This window comes from Rhopalosiphum padi, chromosome 3 (assembly GCF_020882245.1).
Source record: "Rhopalosiphum padi isolate XX-2018 chromosome 3, ASM2088224v1, whole genome shotgun sequence".
Classification (NCBI taxonomy): Eukaryota; Metazoa; Arthropoda; class Insecta; order Hemiptera; family Aphididae; genus Rhopalosiphum; species Rhopalosiphum padi.
The window spans coordinates 22,749,567-22,773,412 of record NC_083599.1 but is presented as its reverse complement, the minus strand read 5'-3'; the positions used below and the strand labels follow the sequence as shown (position 1 = coordinate 22,773,412).

At 25.7% G+C, this 23,846-nt stretch overlaps 1 protein-coding gene across 4 annotated transcripts in view; it reads right to left on the bottom strand.

Moving 5' to 3' along the window:
• Positions 1-23,846, bottom strand: part of LOC132927539 (mediator of RNA polymerase II transcription subunit 12-like) — an 84,161-nt gene that overhangs the window by 44,585 nt on the left and 15,730 nt on the right. For all 4 annotated transcript variants that reach the window (XM_060992081.1, XM_060992083.1, XM_060992082.1 and 1 more), the window contains exons 2-6: positions 9,617-9,779; positions 4,162-5,057; positions 2,988-3,203; positions 1,009-1,147; positions 760-841 (exon numbers count right to left, since the gene is read on the bottom strand). In XM_060992081.1, coding sequence (XP_060848064.1) covers positions 760-841; positions 1,009-1,147; positions 2,988-3,203; positions 4,162-5,057; positions 9,617-9,779 — 1,496 coding nt within the window. The remainder of the gene's footprint in view (positions 1-759; positions 842-1,008; positions 1,148-2,987; positions 3,204-4,161; positions 5,058-9,616; positions 9,780-23,846) is intronic.

Here is a 23,846-nt window from a genome sequence, read left to right as displayed (position 1 = left end):
CAATATAATTTATATTATTACTAGATAATACTAGGAAATATTTTTTTTTTCATGATATTAACTAACAATATTTTTTACGTACAATATATATTTTATTTTATTTATATTATAACTAAATAAATTTAATTTTGCTTTATTTGATTTTTTATATATTTTTCACTAAATCATTTAATTTACTGCAATGGTTTTTTAATATATAAGTACGGTTGAAATCGTTAATATCTAAAATTATAAACCATCAAAACTAGACATTAACGAGTTTAAAGATTTATATTAAGTTAAGAAGATAATTTTATTTTAACTTTTTAACTTAACTAGTTACATTTAGATTTCGGTTAATGTAATTATTAACGTAATTATTTTTAACCAAAGTGAATTCTCTGAATTAAATTTTCATTTTAAGAAGTTATTTTAATTTTTAATTTAATTTTATTTTATTTTATTACAATTCGATTTCGTTTTCATGTCCAAAAATATTTTGCGTCATGTTTGGAGTGAACGGTTCTTTTTTTTGTGACAAAAAATTCAATGGAACACTAAACAAAAATATTGTATAAATACAATATACTTTACTAAATTGGTAAAAAAAAAAAAAAAAGTATTCTCTATTAACTTTTAACCTAACCTACTTATTAATATTGCCCTAAAATCCGAACTCAAATTCATTATTGCTTATATAATAATAATAATAAATATATTAATTAAGATTAAAATATATGAGAAAATTTTATCATAATTATTTAGGCAATAGGTACTCACGTCGTCTTGGAATACGCAATTTTCCGCCGTAGTTTCGTACGCGGACGATATGTTATTGTGATCACCGTCAACCGACGCAAATCTAAAATGCAAACAACATTTGAATAACCACAATAACTTTAAATGTTATCATTCATGTCTTCGTAACATTTTACACAGCCCTCATCTTAACCGGTGTATAATTGTGCACATTGTAGAAACTCTAAGACGCTAATAATCAGCTGCATAATATTGTCATGTATTATATACCTGCTGCTGTTGCTGCTACTGCTACTACTGCTGTTACTGCCGTTGTAGTACGAAGGGGAGTTTTGGGCATAAGCAACAACTACTGGCTGAACAACGTTTTCCCCACTGCCAGCCCGGAATTTGTTATTTTGTAAGACACCTAAAATATTATAGTAAAGTAAATAACACATAAATTCTGAATGGAATTTATAATAATTGTACAAACATTTAGTGATAATCAATTCCTTGGAACACGTAACAAATTCCTATAAATTATATGGAAATTGTTGGAATAAATTATATAATTTACGCGTCATATCGATTTAAACATGTTTATTTTTTATCTTTATACTAGGGAAATAAATGGAAACTGCTAAATGACAATGAATCGATAACTAATTTTTTTTTTATATATTGATATGTTAGGATATGTTACGTTATTGATACTTAACTGTATTATAGGTTTCATGTTCAAAAGCTGTCTACGTTAAAACTAGTCAAATAAATGCAGTTTATATGGATTTAAAAAAACTTTTAATACCGTGTTTTGAAATATATTATTAGTCAATTATAAAGTTTTAGCTATTAATTCACTGTACTCTTTATTAAATTGATTTTTTTTATTTTCTATCCAAAATACAGTATACACTAGAAATTAATTTATTTCTTATTAAATGTATTTAACGATACCTCTAGAGTGCATCAAAGATTTCATTTATGTGTAATGTTATTTTTGTTAGTTTGTTTTTTATTTGCATATAATTGAGAATTTAGATTTTAGATAAGACGTTGACGCAAAATGTTTACTAACGACTTAAAATTATATAACTAAATTTGTAATCAGGTGGATTATGCTAAATCACAAAGTGACTTAAATCATGTTATGACAAGGTTTGACATAAACGGTTTATGTACAAACACAACTAAACATCTACAAAATATCTCTCTCACGTCGAAGAGGTAGCTACGCGATTAATAAAGCGTCGTTGATCATGGTTTCTTCCGGTGTCTGGAGATCAAATTATTTATATTTTACATTATACATAATCAAAAATGTATAAAAAAAACTATACAATTTTTATGATTTATTATACACCTAAATTAGAATAATTACCAACAAAATATAATCTTTTTATGATTTAATATAGCTACTTAATGTTATTGCCTTGAATCGCTTTTTAATAATGTTGATTGTTAATTATATATACTATAAATTGATAATAATAATCACATTGTCTATCCCAATTTGTTACCTTAAACTAAATTATAACTACTCATATTTAACATAATTGTTTAGTATAAATACATTTATTTTATAAAATGTATAAAAAAAGATGACATCGGGAATAAAAAATGAACAAAGATAAATTGTATCTTTACCAATATATTTATACTAATATTGGTAATATGTATATAATTATCAATTATATATATTTTAAATTACACCAATAAGTATTAGTATATTAGTAAAAATACTAATAGATACGCAAACACAAATTTTCTGATATGTAAAATATTTAAAGAAATTGAACCCAATTACATATTTTAATAAAATAACCTTAACACAGTTTTATCCTAACCAACAAATAAAATTATTAAATTCCCGCTGTTATTAGTTTTTGTACTTATTGATGTTTCTGAAATGAGGTTTCGAGAAATACGAATTATATTATTCGTTACATATTCAAATTAAAATTGTACCGTTCACAAATAAAAATCGAATTGTAACAATTAATAACACTCAGTGAAACAAACAAAATAAATATAAAACTAAATGTTTATATTCAATAAATAAGTATTTCGAAATTAGTGTAGGTGGTACACTTATATGATAAAGTATAGACTTTTTAAAGTACTAATTATTTATAATTATCTAGCGAGGATACGTTAAATTAAAATGTATTAATATATTTTCATTAATATTATTATATTTTTATAAAATAATGATACATGTTTATTATAAAATACAAATACACATGTTATAACTATAATAGTCATACCGGATTGTATTGTAGACGACTGATTGAGTTTTTTCGATCGGATTTGCTCGGAAAAAACGGGTGTTGCTGAAGATTCTTCGTTTAACAACTTAGATTTTTGATGCGAGTCCGAGCTACCTGAATTCGCAGCAGCGTATTTCATCATAAACCGCTCGTTATCGACAATCTGATGGTGCAAATTAATCGCCGCTGAACTACTGTTCAATCCAGAAATAGCTAAAAAAAAAATAAAAAAAAAACCATCAAAATTAATTTCACTATTGGACTAGAAAAAAAATATTTTAACATTACTAAGCATTAAACAGTTTCATACTTTTACATTTAAAATGATTTATATTTTAGATTAAACATTGTCAAGGTTGTTAACAATACATTACTTTTATATTAAGTTTTATGATTTTATACTTGGTCATCGTCGTATTGGTGCGCTATATAAAAATGCGTCATAATAGTTTAATAAGTACTTATAAATACATTTTCTAAACAATAGTTTTAAGAAATATCAGTGAATGAATAATAATATAAATGTTAATAAAACTATTTATCTAGCAATATTTATATATCTGAAATGTAACCAAATGAAACAAACTTGTCTTGTCATTGTATAAGTATATATTAATTAATTGTATTTCATATTAATTGTAAAGTATAACTATTATAAGTTAGTAACTCTTTGTCTTTAACACAAACTTTGCTTATAAATAGTGAATAAATCAATTGTTTATTATTTTAGATGTATTTTAATTTTCTATTTTATGTATCCTATCAAAACAAATATATAATAATAAATGAAATACATTTTATGATACACATTTAAAACTAGCAACAAAGACTATTAGATTTCGTCCCTTCCTCCTCAGCAAAAGAGTCTATGGACACCCCTAGCATAAGTGGTGGAAGAGGGAGTATCCTTTTTTTTTACTATTATTTTACTAAGTTTTTAGAGTTTTGCTATTGCAGATTACTATAATATTATACCATTTAATACATAATATTTTTATAAGCAAGTTATTTGTACACGATCTTCAAAATTGCAAGTGACAAAAATGGTAGGGAATAGGGGGATTATATTGGTTTTTACGTAATAGACACCAATTGTATCGTATGAAATTTAGAAGACCCTGTATAATAACATAGATATACATCATCAATCATTCAAATATAATAAACTGACCGGTCAACGTGTTAGCCATCTGCCGCTTTCGGAGGCTTGTCACACCGTCCGCGCCCGTTGGACTGCTCAGCTCGTCCTCGTCCTCGGGTATGGTATAAACGTCCGAGGCGTTGGCGGTCGTCGCATTGCCTCCGTAGTACACTTGTTGCTCACTGCAATACTGCTCTTCACGCCGTTGCTGCTGCTGTTGTTGCTGCTGCTGTTGCTGTTGCTGCTGTTGCTGCATCCTGGCTGTATCGACATCGTCTAATAACACTTGACCATTCTCGTCCAACATAGGCATAGGGCGCAAGTTCATCAACTCGACGCCTCCACCGGCCAGACACTCGGCCAAGCTTACGTCGTCGCTGGAATCTGATCCAGAACGCTCTCCTGGCTGCTGCTGTTGCTGTTGCTGTTGCTGCTGCTGTTGCTGTAGTAACTGTTGTTGTTGCTGCAACAACTGTTGCTGATGGTGGTATTGCTGTGAGTTTCCACTAGTGCTGCTTCCATACGGCATGGACACTTCGTTTTCCGGCGACACGGGTGACAATTGTTCCTCAGGCGACAACTGATGGTAGTCGTCGAAACCGCGTTGCTGAATATGCCGTCTGGCTGCCGCCGCCGCTGCCGAATTGTAACCGCTGTGCTGCTGATACGAACCGCTGGCTGATGGCTGGTACGCAGAAGTAGTGGCATGTTGCTGCTGTTGTAAGTACGACGACCCACTATTGACATCTCTGTGCTGTTGCTGATAGACGTTACGGTCTTGGTACGACGGGTTTTGTTGCTGTTGCACGCCACTTTTGCCGTCTGTAACGTTATAGTACGTGGCTCCGGAGTCTTGACTGCCAGACGACGCATAACCTCCGTTAGTGACGACTTCACTGCGAGACGACGACGTTATCGGCGTTGTCCTATATAACATACGACAATAATGGTTAAAACCTAAACGAAAAATAATTTTAGCTAAATATCAATAGTTTATGCTTGAATCAGTAAAATTTAAGGTTAACTCAGACCTGCGGGGAGGCATCACTCATTATTTTTCTAATCACTATATTTATATTACATACTTGTATGGTTTAAAAATATAACCGTGCATGTTAGTGAATGTGATTTTAAATTCATTTAAATTCACTAAATACATTTCATAGACTTAGCTTAGAAAATCAAAAATTTAAAAGAACCATTAATGATAATTAAAACTGTTAACATAAACATTACAAAACTTATGATAGAATATTAGAATTATTTGCATTCGTTGAGAGTTGAAGATCATTGGACGGATAGAGTAAAGCCGTGCAGACATGTTACCAAATAAACTAAATAACAATACTAAAAATTGTGAAATTCATTACATTATTTTTCCAACTAATTTATTGACAGTAACAATTTAGTTACCATTGGCAAAAATTTAAAATGACTATTACATATTATTTTTTATATATGTGTATATATATATATATATATATATATATATATACATACTATCCCCAATTGCATAAAAAAGGAAAAAGAATTAGTAGGTATCCACTATAGCATAGCACCTATGTCCTATATAGTAAGTGTTGAGTGTACCTCGTCAATGAGTAAGTCGCTGTAATAAATGTGGTAAGTTTAATTCAATGGTAAATCAAACTGATTCCAAACGAAAATAGTTTATAAACCTATATTACTAAATATATTTTATTACATATTAATTATCGAAACCTAAATTCACCCGAGAAAAAATAAAAATTTAAATACTGCGTTATCTTCTCTGTAGTTTAGTTTTAGTGTAATACAGTTCATGCACAAATCCGTATATTACTTTGTAATCTAATTGAACTGAAATGGATTATTGGATAATCCATTGATTACACTATTATATATTAACACTATTCAAACTACAATTTAAACTATTCTGATATTTCCAAAAACTTTCGTCAAAATCGACCGATTAGATTTTAAGCCTTTATTCTATAAACATTTAAACATAAATATATTGGTTTTTGCTGTTCATTTAAAAAACAAATAATAAATAAATATTATTTATTTTTATTTCGAAAAATTCCATAGAAACGCAAGTCAATTCGGCTAGTCTATACAAATTTTATATTCTGAGCGTGATAGTGATTGAAGTGCGTTTTTATTTTTATTTATTTATTTTTGTGTTCATGATGACCGTCTTCGCTCAGTGTCGTATTTTCATAGTATACAATAATACATCATTGAATTAAAATTTAACACATCCATTACAGTGCTTACAAGATGACGAGGTTCACTCAACTCCTACTGTATATAAAAATGATTAGATATGCACAAAAAACCACATACATCATTGTAAAATCAATAAATTCATCACTCCATTGAAAATCTAAAATAGTTACATAGAAAAGAAAAATAAAAAATATAGGCAAGTGAGTACCACACTGCTATACAGTAGGTATCGAGTGGGTCACTGTGATGGATGTGTTAAATTTGAATTCAATAATATATCATTATACAGAAAAAAAGATTCTGAGGGGAGACGGTTTATCAATCTTTATCACCAAGTATATTTCATGTAATGTTTTTTATATTGCAAATTATGTGCAATAATTTATTTTAATTTATTATTAATACTACTATAAAGTACAAACTAGATACTATTTGCTATCAGAAACTATCCTGAATATTGAAAATAGAGCATTTTTTGACTACTGTATATAAACACACAAAAATAATATACAGTATACACATCATTGAAAAATCTATACAGTATACATATATTGCTCTGCTCAGAATCTAAAATCTTAGAAAATCTTCGTTCCATTGCGCGCTTCCAAAAATCATTTCAAACACTTATTATAATTATAATTATAGAATAAATCATACTCGTTAACCAGAATTGGCCGAAACCCGACTATTTTTACTTTACAAATAGCATGTGATAATGTGTAATTTTTTATGTATTAAAAATATAGCTTGATTTAGTGGTTATTAAGTTTTTTAATAATAATTTTTGGTATTGTAATTATAAAATGCTTCTCGTTTTTGACACATTTTAACAATTAGCAGTAGTATCGTCTAAAAATATACAATATAATTTTATGAAATTAAATAATATTCTAAGAAACGTCTTACATAGCTATATAATTTTATACCTACATAGGTTTCAAAATTATATGTTTTCTTAAACTATGTTTAACCTATATTAACCCGAATCAGTATACAATAATACAGTTATGTACAGCCAAACGTATGTTTTAAATTTTTTACTCCGTTTTATGAACAACTAAATACATCCATCGCCATAAACAGTAAAAAATAATACAAAATAACAGCCAAAATAAAGAGTAAAATACTATTCAGGTGCAAAGCTTTCATTATATCTGCACGCGTTTGACGATCGTAAAGAAATACCACTTGTATGTATAGGCAGGCACACCCCTTAAGGTAATATGTAGGTAATCGAATAAAACACATAAAATATAGTTGTGTTTTTTTTTTTTTGTTTTTTTTTAGTATTGTTTATCGCTATACTGTATTACTTTAAGTACTGTTTATTATTGATTAAACCGTCAGCAGGCGGTCCTATTGTAGCGCTTAATTTCGTTTTCTACGAAACGTTTAAATAAACAAACGTGCAAACAAATATTACTACCTATTCGGCAAAAAATTAGCAGCCACTCGAAGCTGTCGTAAAACAACAATTATAAGTGTTTTAGTCGTAATTCGTTTTCAAAACGCGGTGGCTGCGACAATGCAATTAGTTCTGTCGCACGACGCGCAGTCGCCATTTCTCGAAAACTGCCGATAGAAAAATACCACGTCTTGTTTGCGCATGATTGCAGTGTGCGCGATCGTAAACATTAAAATAATATAGTATAATATTATTATAGTATACAAAATTCCAACAGTGAGTTGGTATGCACCACGGTATTAACGGTTAAAAGTAAGCAATCTAGATACGAATAATAATATGTATATCGGGCTAAGTGGGAAACCATTCTAAGATAATAACATTATTATATAGGCGACTGATTGTTTTCCGAAAACAATAATGATGGCTCCATCAAAAATGCCCTATTTTCAAACATTTTTCCACGATAATAACTTATGACATAATAATAATATGAGTGTATTGCTATTATGCAGACTTTAGATCTGTATTACCTACTTATAAATTATTGATATGAAGACTTTGGGATTGTATTAAACGATATATTTAAACGTATGTGTGTATTATTAATGTTATTACCAAAATTTAAGCAGTTAATAAAAATTAACTGGCCAACAATCTTGGACATAGTTGGTGTTATTCCGATTAATTATGTAAGGTTTGGGTAGATATTAACGTACATTTCTCCAGTCCCACCTATTCAATATTTTACCTAGGTAAAATTTACCATAATATGCCTTATTTTCACACATTTATTGACACAATATATCTACTTTATAATTAAAAATATAAATAATAGTAATAACTAATAAGTATACAATGGTCCTCTTTGCATTTTGTATTTCATAACAATAATGGGAAAAACATAGTGTTCTTGCACTTTATATCACAATATATTTAAATATTTCAAATATAATTCATGTCTTATGGCTCCTATAAGGATAAAACACTTTAAACAACTTGTGTAAAAGTCTTTAATTAAATTAAATGATGATAAATATTTAAAATTAATTTTATTACTTAACTACATGGCTACAAATAATCAATAATCTATTTTGTAAAATTAAATACAAATAAAACGAACCTACGTATTTGATATTTATAAGAACATATTATACAGTAGAATAATAATAGAATTCAATTCATATTCGCTCCGTTGGCCCAACAGATGTTTAATCAAAAATGGCTTTTAGAATTCAATACTCATCAGTCATCACTATCTTTTTTCTATTTTCTTTGTTTTATTACCATAGAAATTATTAAATACAACAGGAAAACAAAAAAATACAAAACTATTTTGTACAAAATATAATATACATTTAACTAAAATATGAATTCATATTAAATTACCTGGATCAAAAATTTAATAAATTTTAGTATTTTACAAAACAAAATAATATCTACACGATGTTTAATTCAAGGGTATTTTGTATTTAATATTTTCAACAGATATTTTGGTGTACGTGTGTAATTTCTGAAGTTTAAATAAATTCTAAAATTCTATATAGCGAGGTGTTACTTATTAATTTATTATAAGGAAAACCTAGGTATAAAGTATGTAAATAAAAACAAATTCTAGATGATTCATTTGAATAGTGTTTCTAATAATTTACTATAATAGATAGCAAACAACTACAATAAGAATAGTGGTACCCAAACAATAAGGATCAAACGAATTCCAGACTTAAAGTCAATATTATTGTAAAGACTGCACTATTAAGTTGGTCACTTACATTCACATATTATTATTTAACCATAATCCACCTCGTTTTATAACAAAAAAAGAAAATGTACGCCCAAAGTGCCGTTAAACCTATTTTTTTTTGTTACCTGGTCATCGTTGAATGCGTCGGCGCCACCGGTGTAGGTTCGGTAGCGTCCATGTTCTTCGCCTTGGCCATAACGTTCTGGATCAGTGCACGCTCCTCGGCACTCAAGTGGCTCAAATCTAGGCTTAATGGGTCTGGGTCAGCTGCTGCGGGTTCCATTAGATCTGTAAAACACGTATAATAAATATCATGATAATAAAACAACACGAGCGTAATGATGTTACAGACACGCAAGTAGATAACTACTGGTTATTAATGCGTATCTTGTAAAAAGATACTTTTCATTTGTATTTAAATACAAATAGAAATGCATCAACTCAAAAAGTACTTAAAGATTACTTTAAATATTTTTGTCAATATGTTAAATAATTATTGACAAAAGTACAAAGAACAAATACAAAATATATTTTGTAAGTATTTATGGTAATACAAATACTATTCAAATATACTTTTTTCAGTTTATTATTAATACAAATTATTTTTTTCTTTGATGTTTTAACTCAAAGCTGACTCGTTAAAAATATACTGTAAGCCTCGAACTATATATAGCTGCTGCAGTAGCATACAGCATACCGTATACATATAGGTACATAAGGGGTATTTTCTTTATATCGATATTTTGTTATGATATTTATACCGGTATGAGTTAGTAAACTGAAAATATTGTTAAACTGATGTTTTAAGAGCTAATATTATTTCGATAAAATCGATATTTTGGTATTTTTGATACCTTAATACATTTATGATGTCAATATTCTAAGTTTGTTTGATATTTTCAAAAATGTTGATATTAATGTTTTCCTATATTATTATTATTTAATTTACATTATAACAAAATAATTTACATATTAATAATATAATATAAAAAATATAGATAAGCAGTGTAATATAGTTAAATTTAAGTTCATTGAATACGAAAAGTGATTCTAAGTGGAGGCGGTTTATGAGCCTACTTCAGTATAATTCATAATATATATTTTTTTTAATTTAGGTATTATAAATTTTCAAGTTTTAGATATAAAATTGAACATTTAATAATAATTCTTAACTTGAAATTTTTATTTAAAAAAACATGTCTATGTATCATTATTATTTTTAAATAGCTTTAATAAAAATTTCTGAGGAACCTTATATTAAATTTTTAAGCTTTCTAACTGAGCGAATAATTATGAAAAATACGAGTAATGAAGAATTATGTTCGCGTTAATTTATTTAAATATTCCTTTCTTAGAATATAATATTATATATACAATATACACACGTAAAATAATTAACAACGGTGTTTAAGTTTATTTTAGGAGCCTAGTGCTGGGTTGCATAAACAATCACTAAAGATTTAATGAATCATTAATAAATGAATGGCCTTATAATAAACTTGATTTAGTAGTACACAATCGGTCCATTAAATTTTAGTGAACCATTAATTTAATCAATTGGTTTTTTTTTTAACCAGGCATAAGGTGTAACAAATATAAAATGAAAAATGTCCAATGATTTTATTTCAGAGTATAAAAAATATAATATTAATAACCCAAACAGAGACGCCAAAGTATTTGAATTTAAAATACGTAGATATAAAATAATATATGTCGAATATTTTGATGAATTCATTTCAAAAGTATTCTAAATAAACTGTAAAATCACTTAAATACTTTTACTTGAATACTTTAAAAGTTTGCTTATTAGAGTATAATAACTTTGTTAATATATTATAGTATATATTCAGTAGATGTAATAATAATAATTAGTAAATAGTAATATGAGACCACTGCACCGCTACTATTATAGTAATAATTTTACACGCGGATGGGCACGCGAGTTAGTTATGATAAGAGTACCTATATAAGTATATTATACCGTGGTATATAATATTAATATGTTAATACAAATATGCAATACGCGTGTTTATAGTAATTATACATATTATTAATATATAGTCCCACGATCAATTTATTCCACCGTGTTTGACAAGGTTCATTAATAAGTATAATGTTTTCATTTATATTGACTTCAAATTTTAAAATTTATTATTCTTCAATAAAATACTATAAGGTTATATTTAACCCCATATATTAAGCTCCAATCCATCTACAGGGAACAGCATAGAGCATAGAAGCTTAGAGTATTCTGGTCACAGGTAGTTTATAGAATAATAATCAACATAATATATCCGTATATCGTATACATTTACTTATAATAATATACCTATATCTACGTCATAACTCATAATATAGTATCTTCGTCAATGAAAGGATACAAAATAAAAACTCCTTTAGAGCGTGTCGTATAACAACATGATTGATGTAAATACACTTAATACAACTAGATGATATAAACTATATAATATGAAAAGAAACAAGATAAACATAATGCTTAAATATATATTTATAACATTTTTTGACAAAATGTTATCAAGTTAAAAATATATTAATTTAATTTTAAGCATAATGAAAAAAAAACATAATAAATTAAACAAAAAGGTAGGTAAATGGGAACTATTTTTTTTATTCTTCTTATTTAATACAATAATATATTAAAAATTGATTAAAGAGAAATAATTATTTTATGGATGAATGTCGAAACATTTTCGTGAACAACGTGGTAAATATTTAAAATTGAAATCCTCATAAAAAATTAAATTGGATTTCTGATAAATTTTATTTTTAATATATAGAATCATTCAAAAACTAATATAAAACCTTGTATTAAATTTTCAAGCATTTCTACAAGTCAAATAATTTTAAATTGACATTTAAAAAAAATTTCTTATGATTATAAATATCTCGAAAATTGTCGAAATATTCTTAAAAAATGTTGTATGAAAATAAAACTATAATATAAATATTTGGTGAGAATTTCAAGTTTCTACGGTTATTCGTTTTCAAGTTACATAAAAAAAAATGTTGTCGAAACTTCCTATTTTTCTTTTATTTTTTGTTTGTTTTTCACGATTATAAAAATAAGTACCGGGAATTTTAAAGTTTGATCTCTTTAAAGTAAAAACTAGATCCAATTTTGTATCCTATATTAATTACCCCTATTTTCGAAAATCAAAACGAATTATTGACAACTCTCGTCCACAAAAAAAAAACACATTAGGCATTGTAAAATCAATACATCCATCGTTCCACTCAAAATTTAAAATATTATATTCTTTGCGGTGAGCGCAATTGCCAATTGCTATAGGAGCGGATATCGATAACTAAAAGTATTATCGCCTATCGTTATAACTGATAGATAGATGGTTTTTTTTTTTTTGAACCGATGACTGACATAATTGCCTTCAATTATATCAATATTGCCATATCAATTTGTATGTATAATGATTATAATATATAACCGTATTTAAATATACTATTATTCTGTTATGCTTTGAATTAATAAATTATAATGTCACAATATTAGTTATTATCAGTCAACGATGATAAAAAAAAAAGTAGAGATGAGAGCTCAGTGAATTTACTTGGTAAATTTCAGCGGCAAGGTAAATTAACGTACTTTTTACTAATATTGGTTTTATCCAGTAAACTTTTCTTAGATGGTTATTACAATAATAGTTTATTTTATTAAATGTATATTTACATTACATTAATATTACATGGTGATAATCACCATATTATAGTATCAATTGGTAATTTAGTTTGATCTTAGACATGAAGCATTGAATTAATTTTTGACAAAAATATAGAACTTATTTTAATATTAGCTAGATATTTTAATAGTTGAATATTATATTATTGCTAGTAACTACCAATTTTTGAGTTAATACCGACTTACGACCGTAGAACAGTTTAAATACGGGATCATGCCATTCATGGAATAAATCGACAATAACTAAAATCTAATCCAAATATTCAAAAAATATCATTGTGTAAAATATAATAAAATAGCTACTTAAAAATTTAATTTTACATGAAAAATATTTTTAAATTACAACAAGATAACTAAAATCGTTATTCTTAATTTAAATATCCAATTTCATCGAAACTTTACTCTCAAATGGTATCCGGATATTTCACCGTAATTAATTCACCGCGCGTACAATTCATCGCAGTTATTTCTTTGATAATGTAAAATGTTTAAACACAGTATCCTAAATGTGTGTGATGACTATCATAATAGAATAACAGAAGATTACTTAAGAAGCATAGCCCAACATTTTCAGTTAAATGTTTGATTATTTATGTAGATAGTAATTTATTATAATATTATTTAATTTTTTTTGAACAGTATGTAAATGTATTTGCATAAACTTATTTATAATTTTTAATTACATGAACAATAATTATACTATTATGTTATTATTTACTAATATTTTATTTTATCCACGACGAATTGTAACCGCGGTGAATTATACATGCGGTGAATTGTAAATACGGTGAAATGTTGACGGTGAATAGTCGCACGGTGAATTATCACGCGGTGAATTATCCGCGATCCCTTTCAAATGTGTATAGAAAAAATGTTGATACAATATTTTTTAAATAAAAAGTTGTTGGTAAGAATGTATGAGGAACCTGTATTAAATTTCATGCCTTAGCTATAAAATAGAATATGTTATACATTTTTAAATAAATTATAATTTGTAATTTTTGTGAATTTTACAATTTTTTTCTAAGTTTAAACTTCAAGCGTATATAAAAAATCTTACAAATATATTTTTAATATTTTTAAATCGAAATAAGAAAAATATTTGTAGGTTCTTGTATTTAATTTTCAAGATTTTTGATTAAAACCTTATGTTTTTATTATTTTTACATTAAAAAAATTTCGAAATTTCAAATTGAGTAGCTATAATAAACGATTCTAATAACAAAATCTTATAATTTTCGAAAACAAATAAATGACAAAAATATATCGTTATTTTCACAAGAATGTCCAATTTTATTAACATAATTTGGACGCTTGAATACAATATTTGTAGAATGGCACATTATTAATTTGTATAACTATTGTAAGCAAGAGTTATGTTGAAAATGTAATTCAATTTTCAGTTTTTAATAATTTATGAATTCTTCACTACAAAATAATTTGCAATTTCGATGAATTTCATCAACATATTAATTTTAAACGAAGATAAAAAATTATTAGAACTGCACTCAATTTTCTTTTTTAAGTATAAACATTTTATGAGGACGTTTTTGCTAAATTTTCAATCTTTTTGACCTTGAATAATATTTTTTGTCAACATTTATACAAAAAAAAAAATTAAAATAAAATAAAACTAAAAAAAAAAAACAAAATATTATATATATAAAAAATGCTAAACATTTGGTAAAAATGTCGAGTATCTATGGTTACTTTTTTTCTTAAATTATAAAATTAAAATAATATCAATTTTATCGAAAGTTCCCCTTCCTTGATAGAAACCAGATCCAATTTACTGCCAAAGAATTTTTGTGTTTATACTGCTCCGCTCGGAATCTAAAATACTATTATATAATATTAAACTTTTGTTTTTTTAGTTTAAAAACTATAATTTCTCCAACTTTTAAAAATCTAGTTACATACGAGTATTATACGATAACACTGATGTATACCTACAATTAAACGATGACAGTTTAAGACTTAAGTATTTGCCCTTTTACACTTTAAATTCAATTCAATTTTATATTTTATAAATTAGGACTGGCATAATTACGTTTCTGGTGCCGGAAGTATATTATATAGTTTGAATTTTTATTAGTAAGTACAGAAGAAAAAAATGTTTAAACCACTACGTTAAGTGGTTAAGTTGTTAGCCTATGAAAAAAAAAATTAACGTTTTAATCGAAATTAATACGGAAAATTTGATAAATAAAATATTAATGATAAATTACAAATCTTACTATGATAGATATAAGTATCTAATATAAATTTATAACATTTACCGCAAACAAATATAATATTAAAAACAAAATTGTAACGAAATTTTATATTATGAGTAAAAATAATTTTAAATGTAAGAGTGAAAAAATTTTAATGCTGTTAATTCTTAATAATGTTAATTGTATTGTTTACATTTGACTTTTCAAAGCGTCAACTAGTTTTACTTTCTTACTAAAAAATATATTGAGGTTGAAATTTTAAGCAAGTTTACTGGAGGAAAAAAATATAATTTTCAACCCACGGTTTATCAAATTTTAAAATTAAGTTTATTTATATGCAATTAATTTCAATATTAGTTCTTTTTTTTTATTATCATTGCAATAACTAACGGTGTTAAGAATACCACGCCCTTAATTGTATATAACCACTTTGGTAATAACTAACAAGTATGCTCTTCAAATACACTTGAATACAATGAGATCCTATCTTTGTATATATTATGTATCATACATGGTAATATCAGATTGAGTTAATATTGATCGGGTCAAGTTAAAATTTGAGACTATGTTTGCTTATATAAATTTTAGTTAAACTATTTTATTGAAAATATTTGACATGCAGATTAAATTGAAACCAAAACTGATTGAATTTGCCTCAACAAAATCATTTAAAATACGTATGGATTTGTGTCTTGTGAAGACTAAAAGAATGTTGTTTTAAAGTACTATTAACTTATACTGCTATTATCTATTAATACTAAACATAACTATAAGTGCACAATTAATTTAAAGATATAATAAAATAATGTTTCAATATTATTAGGTATTTGATAACTATGATATATTATTTTATCACTATTTCGTATTATTTTACATACTTGATTATCTATATTTTATCATTTAACTCTTAAAGTGTAATAAATTTTTCTGTTTATATATACATATAATTGTTAAGCAATCACAGTTCATGTACTCTAGTTTATTAATAAAAAAAAAAATCATTACTGAACTAATTACTGTTTTAAATAATTTAATAAATATATTTTGTGTATTTTTTTGAGATGTACGAGTGCAAACATAATACAATACAAAAATTTAACTTATCAAGTGAGTAGTTATGTAATATATATATTTGAATTTTATAATGTTATATAATGTAACATTTCTTGAGCTTTTTAACTGATTAATAATCACTAAGACGCGAGTTTTGATGTATTAAAAAAAGAAAAAAAGAAAAAAAGTGAAATACTTAACCAGCATATTTGTATTCAACACTAATTTTTAAAACTGTAACTATACAAAAGAAAGCACTAAATAAAATATCATAAAAGAACGAAAGAGAACGTTTAGCCACTAAAATACTTGACTGTATAAAAAATAAAGTCATATAAATTTTCGTTATCTACACATTGGTTATATATTATATTATTTATTACGTTATTTTATTTTACAATTTATGATTAATTGAACATATTTCTCACAGAATAAATGATTTTTGGCAAAATGACGTTTGTAAATAGGCGAATATAAAAATACGATATATTAAGTATTTATCAAAAAAAAATATTTTTAAAAAGTATATATTTACTTCAAAATATGTGAAAATATGTAAGATAAAAAATCATTTTATCTCATTCGAATTGTTAATTGTTATGAAACGAGCTTATTTCTAATAAAAATCAAGAATCTATCGGTATTCATTAACATTATGTATTTGCGTAAAAATCCATGGTCTTATTAATCACTTTTGCATTCTATCTAACCTAACCAACAAACGCCTCAAGTTCTAGTTCAATAGCTATAGATATATTATAATTAGTCAATAGAAGCAACCTCTCCATCTCTTTGATTCTCTTCCTCTATCTTGAAATATAAATTACTTTTGTATCTATGGGTATCGAACCTCAAGCTTTAATTAGGTTTTAATGTGGTCTATACTACATAGAACAGTACCTATATATTAACTAGATATATCGTATACCTATATAATAGTAGTCCCTTTATATTAATGTTATAGTTAAATACAAATAATTCAGTTATAAGTTGGCCGTCTATGCACTCAAAAATATGATGATGATAGTTAAAAAAAATCACACACACTACATTCGTTGCTATAAATATCATCTTATTCTTAGCCCTCTTCCTATAAACTATACGAGAAAGTTCAAAGTGTTTCAAATTCCCCTGAGAAAGCACAACCGTACAGCGTAGTAAAAATCGATATTTTTTAACCCAGTTTTACGCACACGAGGCGTGCGCCCCCATGCGTGCATACCCCTTAGGGTCGCTGCTGTCATACGAGCGACACAGTTTATTGTTGTTGGAATAATGTACGTATTTGTATTATAAATAAATAATACATATAAACATAATATTTATAGATAAAAAACAAAAGGATGGTCTCTTTTATAGAAATTCTACACAGAGTAAGCAGGAAGCCATTCGTGTATGTAATTTTTTTTTTAACACTTTTACAATACAAAAACCGCTTCAACCGTTTTATAAAGTCACTCTATAAATTGGAAAGTGGGTATATACGGAAGGCATTTTAAAGAGATGATCAATTGTATGAATACACAATAACTTTCGGGTAATTAACTAAAACTATTTATTTTATTAATTATTTAAAATTTAAACCACAATGAATTTGTTTAAATTTGTTCATACATATTATATGAAATGTGGTCAAAGAAACACAAAAAAGTCATAAATCATTTTTAAGTGAAAAATCAAATTTAAATTTTTTTAACTAATCTGTTTAATAATAAAAAAAAAAATACTGGTTTCGACATGATCCCTATGTCAGGTGCATATTATACAATTACTTAATACACTATGTAACAGCGTTACGTATTTGTAATAATTTCTTACACCTGCAGTTCAACCGTTATTGAATATTTGATTATCATTTATTTTATTCATAGTCGTTTAATCTATAAACAATTTATTCAAAACATTCAATAAATAAACGTATATGTCGTTGTTTAACAGATGTATAATTTATTGGTAGAATTATCTATATTGTCCTATTTTATACCTACAAGATCATAATTAGACATCTATAATATATAGTCATGTTTATCCATGACAAACAAAATAATGCCAGTGAATTTAACCTGTCTTAAACTCTGTTAATTGCAAACAACACATTTTTGGGTGGTTTTAATCAAAATATAAAATACAGGTCTAAACTTTGATAACATATTCTACATAATTTGAATTCCGATTAACAAAAAAATTAATTAATTTTATAGATAATTATTTTTTCATATACATTTTGCTTAGTTAGAATTTTCATTCAAATTCATAATACGTATAAATACACGCCATTACTTATTAGTATTGTATGTATTTAATAAACTAAAAATCCATTCTCAATTTTTTTAGCATGCGTATTTAGTACTAACTAGATTAAATTTGATAGTAGAAAACATCAGAAATTTGAGATTAATGCATTTTTTCTAGTATAAGATTATAATAGATATCGTAAAACAAGTAAGTACATGCATCGGCGCGATATAAATCTAAATAAATTGGAACACTTAAATTCAAGTCATTTTTAACTATTAATTTGCGTGAAACTTTGTATAGAATAACATACAATTTATCAAAGGTCAAGATTATGAAAACCAATATGAGAATATGATAAACGACTATTTAATCTGAGTGCTTACGTTTTTCAATTTGTACCCTTATAATACCCGCGTATATTCGCCGTTTAGCCGGGTATTTGTAAAGCCGATATTAAATGCAAAAAGTATAAATGATTAAATTGTTATTTAATATATATATTATATAAATGGGCGTCGCACGAGTACCTTTTTCACCCTAAAAATACTATAGGTCATTTGAGCACACTTTTATAGTCCATTTTGATCACGCGCGGATACCCTTTTTACCTTAAAATAACCATGGGTCATTTAAACTTGATTTGTATACCTAGTATATTTTAGCATAGATTTTTACCGAATCGTGTAACACAAGAATTATTGTTAAGTTAAGTTGAGTAAAAAATAATAAGTTTATATTATTTTTCTTTCTTGTAGCCATATACCTGTGTGTAATTCTCCATTATAAGCATAAACCTATTATCAATAAAAGATATTATATGTTTTTAAGTATTCTATACGATTGATACTTGTATACATCACCAATTCAACACTTTCTATAGTTATCAAACTGTATTGTACTTTCATTATGAACTTAATAAGTAATTAAAAGTAAAATAAATTTAATTTATAACGAATTGGATTGAAAAGTTTGAACTATATGTATTTGTATATCGCACGTTTAATATAAATAATAAATAAGATAAACGATAAATGTATGGGAAATCAAAGGTTATAAATACAAAATATAAATATAATAAGTATGGTTGTATAGTCGTGCTTATTTTTGGCTGTGGAATTTATCTGTCTAAATAAAACAACTGCCTGACATGAAGTTCTCAAATTGTTCATCACGCAATCACGTGGCCCACGCGATTTTAAGTAAATACGAGTACACCCAAACATCCAACTCCCATATAAGTAAAATTATAATTTAAAAAATATTCTACATGGAGTAACAAATGAAATAATTATTAATAGTTGATTCTCATAGTTAAATGAAGACAATCTTCAGTATGGCTAAATAATCATTTAACTAATTATTATAGTACCTGGTAAAATATAAAAATATTATTTTAATTATTCTATTAACTCAGTGGGTTTAAAGTTTAGACTCTAAACCTCTATAAAATAAAGTTGTAGGCACAACAACCCATTACTTTGAAAACATTTTGATATCCTATCGAATAATACCTACTTGGTAATTTAATAATTAAATTTAATCCACTAATCGTTTAAACACATTTTCAACAACTAACAATATAAAAAAAAAATTTTTTTTTTAATAATAACATAACAAGCTTTTTTAAAGAGTAATGTCAGGGTGGTTTTATTTTTTTAATCAACTAAACAAAATTAACCCATTTTCATAATATAATTTATATGTATTACAAAAAAAGTACTTAGCTGTGTTACTAATAATAAATATCAACATACAAGCAGCAGTCAGAACTTCAGAAGTATTTCATGCGGCGCAGAAGGTGTTTCATAAAAATACTGTATTAGACATTTTAAATAGGATTGGAGAAAAATTGTTTATTTTCAACTTAAATTCACTGAATTTCCAAAAATTAAAAATTAAATCTATCATAATGTTAAATGATAAAGTAAAAAAATTATAATTATGTACTTATATTGGCTATATTGTATACGTACAGTTATACTGTACTATAAAATATTTTTAAATATTTAATTAACTCACTGCTTTGACTCATTTTTCAGTGTACCTACCTACGTTATAAATTATGTAATGCCAATTCTGAACAAAAAATGTAAATGTTTATCGAATAAATTGAGACCTTTCTAAATATTTTGCACTCCTAATCTTTAGTAAAAATCTTTATTTTTAAAGATAATTTAAATTAAATACTTTATTAAACTTGAATGCGTATCTTTATGCAATGTATTTATATAAATCTTACAAATTCTTATTTGTTTTAATAGGTATCAAAAAGTTCCAGTTTAACAGTTTTGTAAACCGTAATTTCATTGAATTAAATAGATTGTTAATCATTCGTATGTAATAGAAGCAACTTTCAAAGTTCAAATGTCAATGTTCTCCAACATACTCATAAAGTCATAAAGTGATTCACCGAAAAGCCAATAAAAAATCTTGTTTAATTTCTTGACACGATTTAAAATTTAAGACATTTTAATTTATCCTTTTCTTAAGAACTTACTATAATCAAATTAAAGAATATTACATTTAATAATTTAAATAATTTAATGGTTTCATATTATACATACAATAACTTTAATATGATAAATTTAATTTTTAAAAGGGGTAGAAACTAGAAAGTGGGTAATCGTTCTACCAAACATATCAAAAATTATAAAAAAACATATTAGAAAAATTGTTCTACCTAATTACTAATTGAATCGTTATTTTTCGTTTAAATATCTATTTTCCTTTAAATTTTAACTTCGCTTTTAAGTATGATTTTAGTATATTCTACTTATATAAAGAACTTCGTAGGTATTCAATTTTCAGCCATACAAATTGGAAGATTTATACATTTTTTAATATTGTAAAAAAATGTACGAATTCTCGTGATTTTAATAGCTTTAATACTTTTAAATAGTTAAAATGAATTAATGACAACTTATTGGGAAAATCTATTTCCGAAAAAGAAATGTGCCTGCAGTATTGAAATGAGATTTGCTAACTTATATGAATCAAACACTTAGAACACACATTAATACAAACGTTAATAGAGATAAAAATATCAAAACAAAATAACTAATATAGACACTTATAGAAGAAATACATTTTGTTTTCGATAAAGATGCAAAATAACATCATTGTATTGAGCATTGTATAGTTCCGTTTTACTGTGCTTATCTGTGAAAATAACAATTAATATTGAAAACGAAAAAGAAAAAAGGTCAGTGGAAAGCATACATGACCATTGACCAGCAGTATTTATAAAGATTTTTATTGTTGATCGGAATTTGTGAAAACTGAAAAGTTGTACACGTTTGGTATATAAAGAAAAATGTATACTTTATTGCTAGAAAACAATAAAGTTGCATTTGTATATGCCGTTAGCATGATTATTAAATAATATAACAACATTTATTGTTTGAAAAATATTAAGAATTGAAAAGTTTCATTGTTTGCAAATTATTCACAAAAAAAAATATTTATAAATTAATACAAAAATACTGGTATAAGTATCAAAATTCAGTTGTATTTAAAACTCAAAAACAACAGTGTAGGTAGATAAAAATTGAACATAGTAAACTACAGTGTGTACTTAAAGAGTTATAGCATTTGTACATAACTATAATAGTATTAATTATATTAACCTAAAGGTTCTATTAAAATTATATTTAATAATAATCAACTTTTTTAACGACACAGATATTACAAATATTTTATTTAGATAAATTACTTTATAAGTCACCAAATTGTTAAAACTTCATATATTTCTAAGACTGTTTATTAATATTTAAAATTAGCAGTGCGATTATTCTAGTATTTTATTGTGATTTACTTTATTACCAGAAAATTATAAATTTATAATACCCTTAATACTAATTTGGACAAATTTTAACAACTATACTCAAATCATAAAATTAGTAAAATCGACATATACAGTCGACTCACGATAATTTGAAGTTGGTAGGACTTATGAAAAATTCCGAATTACCGATGAGAGTTCAAATTGCTGAGTAACTCGTAATATCGAGATCAAAAAAAAAATTCAAATTACTGATAGTTTGAAAAAAAATTGTTTATTATTATTATAATTATTAAATATTTTAGCAATTTATTCGGCATTACACCTATTTGTAGCTTTTTTTATTGTTTTTAAAATGTAATTATAAAATTATTATTATTAAATATATTATAATTATTAGGTACCCATGTACATTAAATTATTATTATAAAAGATAATTGTTTTTTTAAGAAATCAATTATGATTAAATTTTTATTCAATTTATTTTTATGTTTTCATTAACGAAATGATTATAAAAATACATTTGGTAAATATGCTGCGAATTTCCGAACGTTAAACGGATATAACTTCAAATTGTCACGTCACCTGATAGAGCTCAATTTTTCCAAAATGTAATTTCAATGTATCGAATGTACTTCAATGAATTGTTTTTATTCTAATTACCGTGTGATTTTCAAGAAAGAACGAGCATTTATTTCGAATTACCGAAAGTTCCGAATTATCAAAGATTCGAACTATCGAGATTCAACTGTAGTACAATGAATATTATCTCTGTTAACATTTTAAAAAAGAACTGCAAATGGAAAATTATAATATTATATTGCAAAAATTAATATTATAAATAAAAAATAAACTGTTAAAAGTGGTAGAATTTAATACCGACCTTTTTTTTTTCATTTTCATTTTTACTTTGTTGTGGCACATGAGTAATAATCCACCGCAGAAAAACACATTCAACTATTCAAGGGGGTTGTTATTTTGACGGATAACGTCTTCATAGTCACACACATAATAATGCTCAAACCGTAATATTATATCCGTATTCAGCGGACTGTATACGGGTATAACGTGTAAAATGAAAAGTGTAAACATGTCACTATATCGTATACTTACTTGAAAACACTATGCGTATACGGTATTACATTTTTTTTAAGTAACAACAATCGTCTGTTGTCGCTATATTATATACATAATACAACGTACACCTATCTTAAATATTTTATACATTATTAAATATCTATCATTTGTCACGCACATAATATTCAATAAAGAATAAATATATTAGACAATTTCTAACGATAATATACTTTATATTATTATTAATATTGTTTTTGTACAAAACAAGGTAAAAG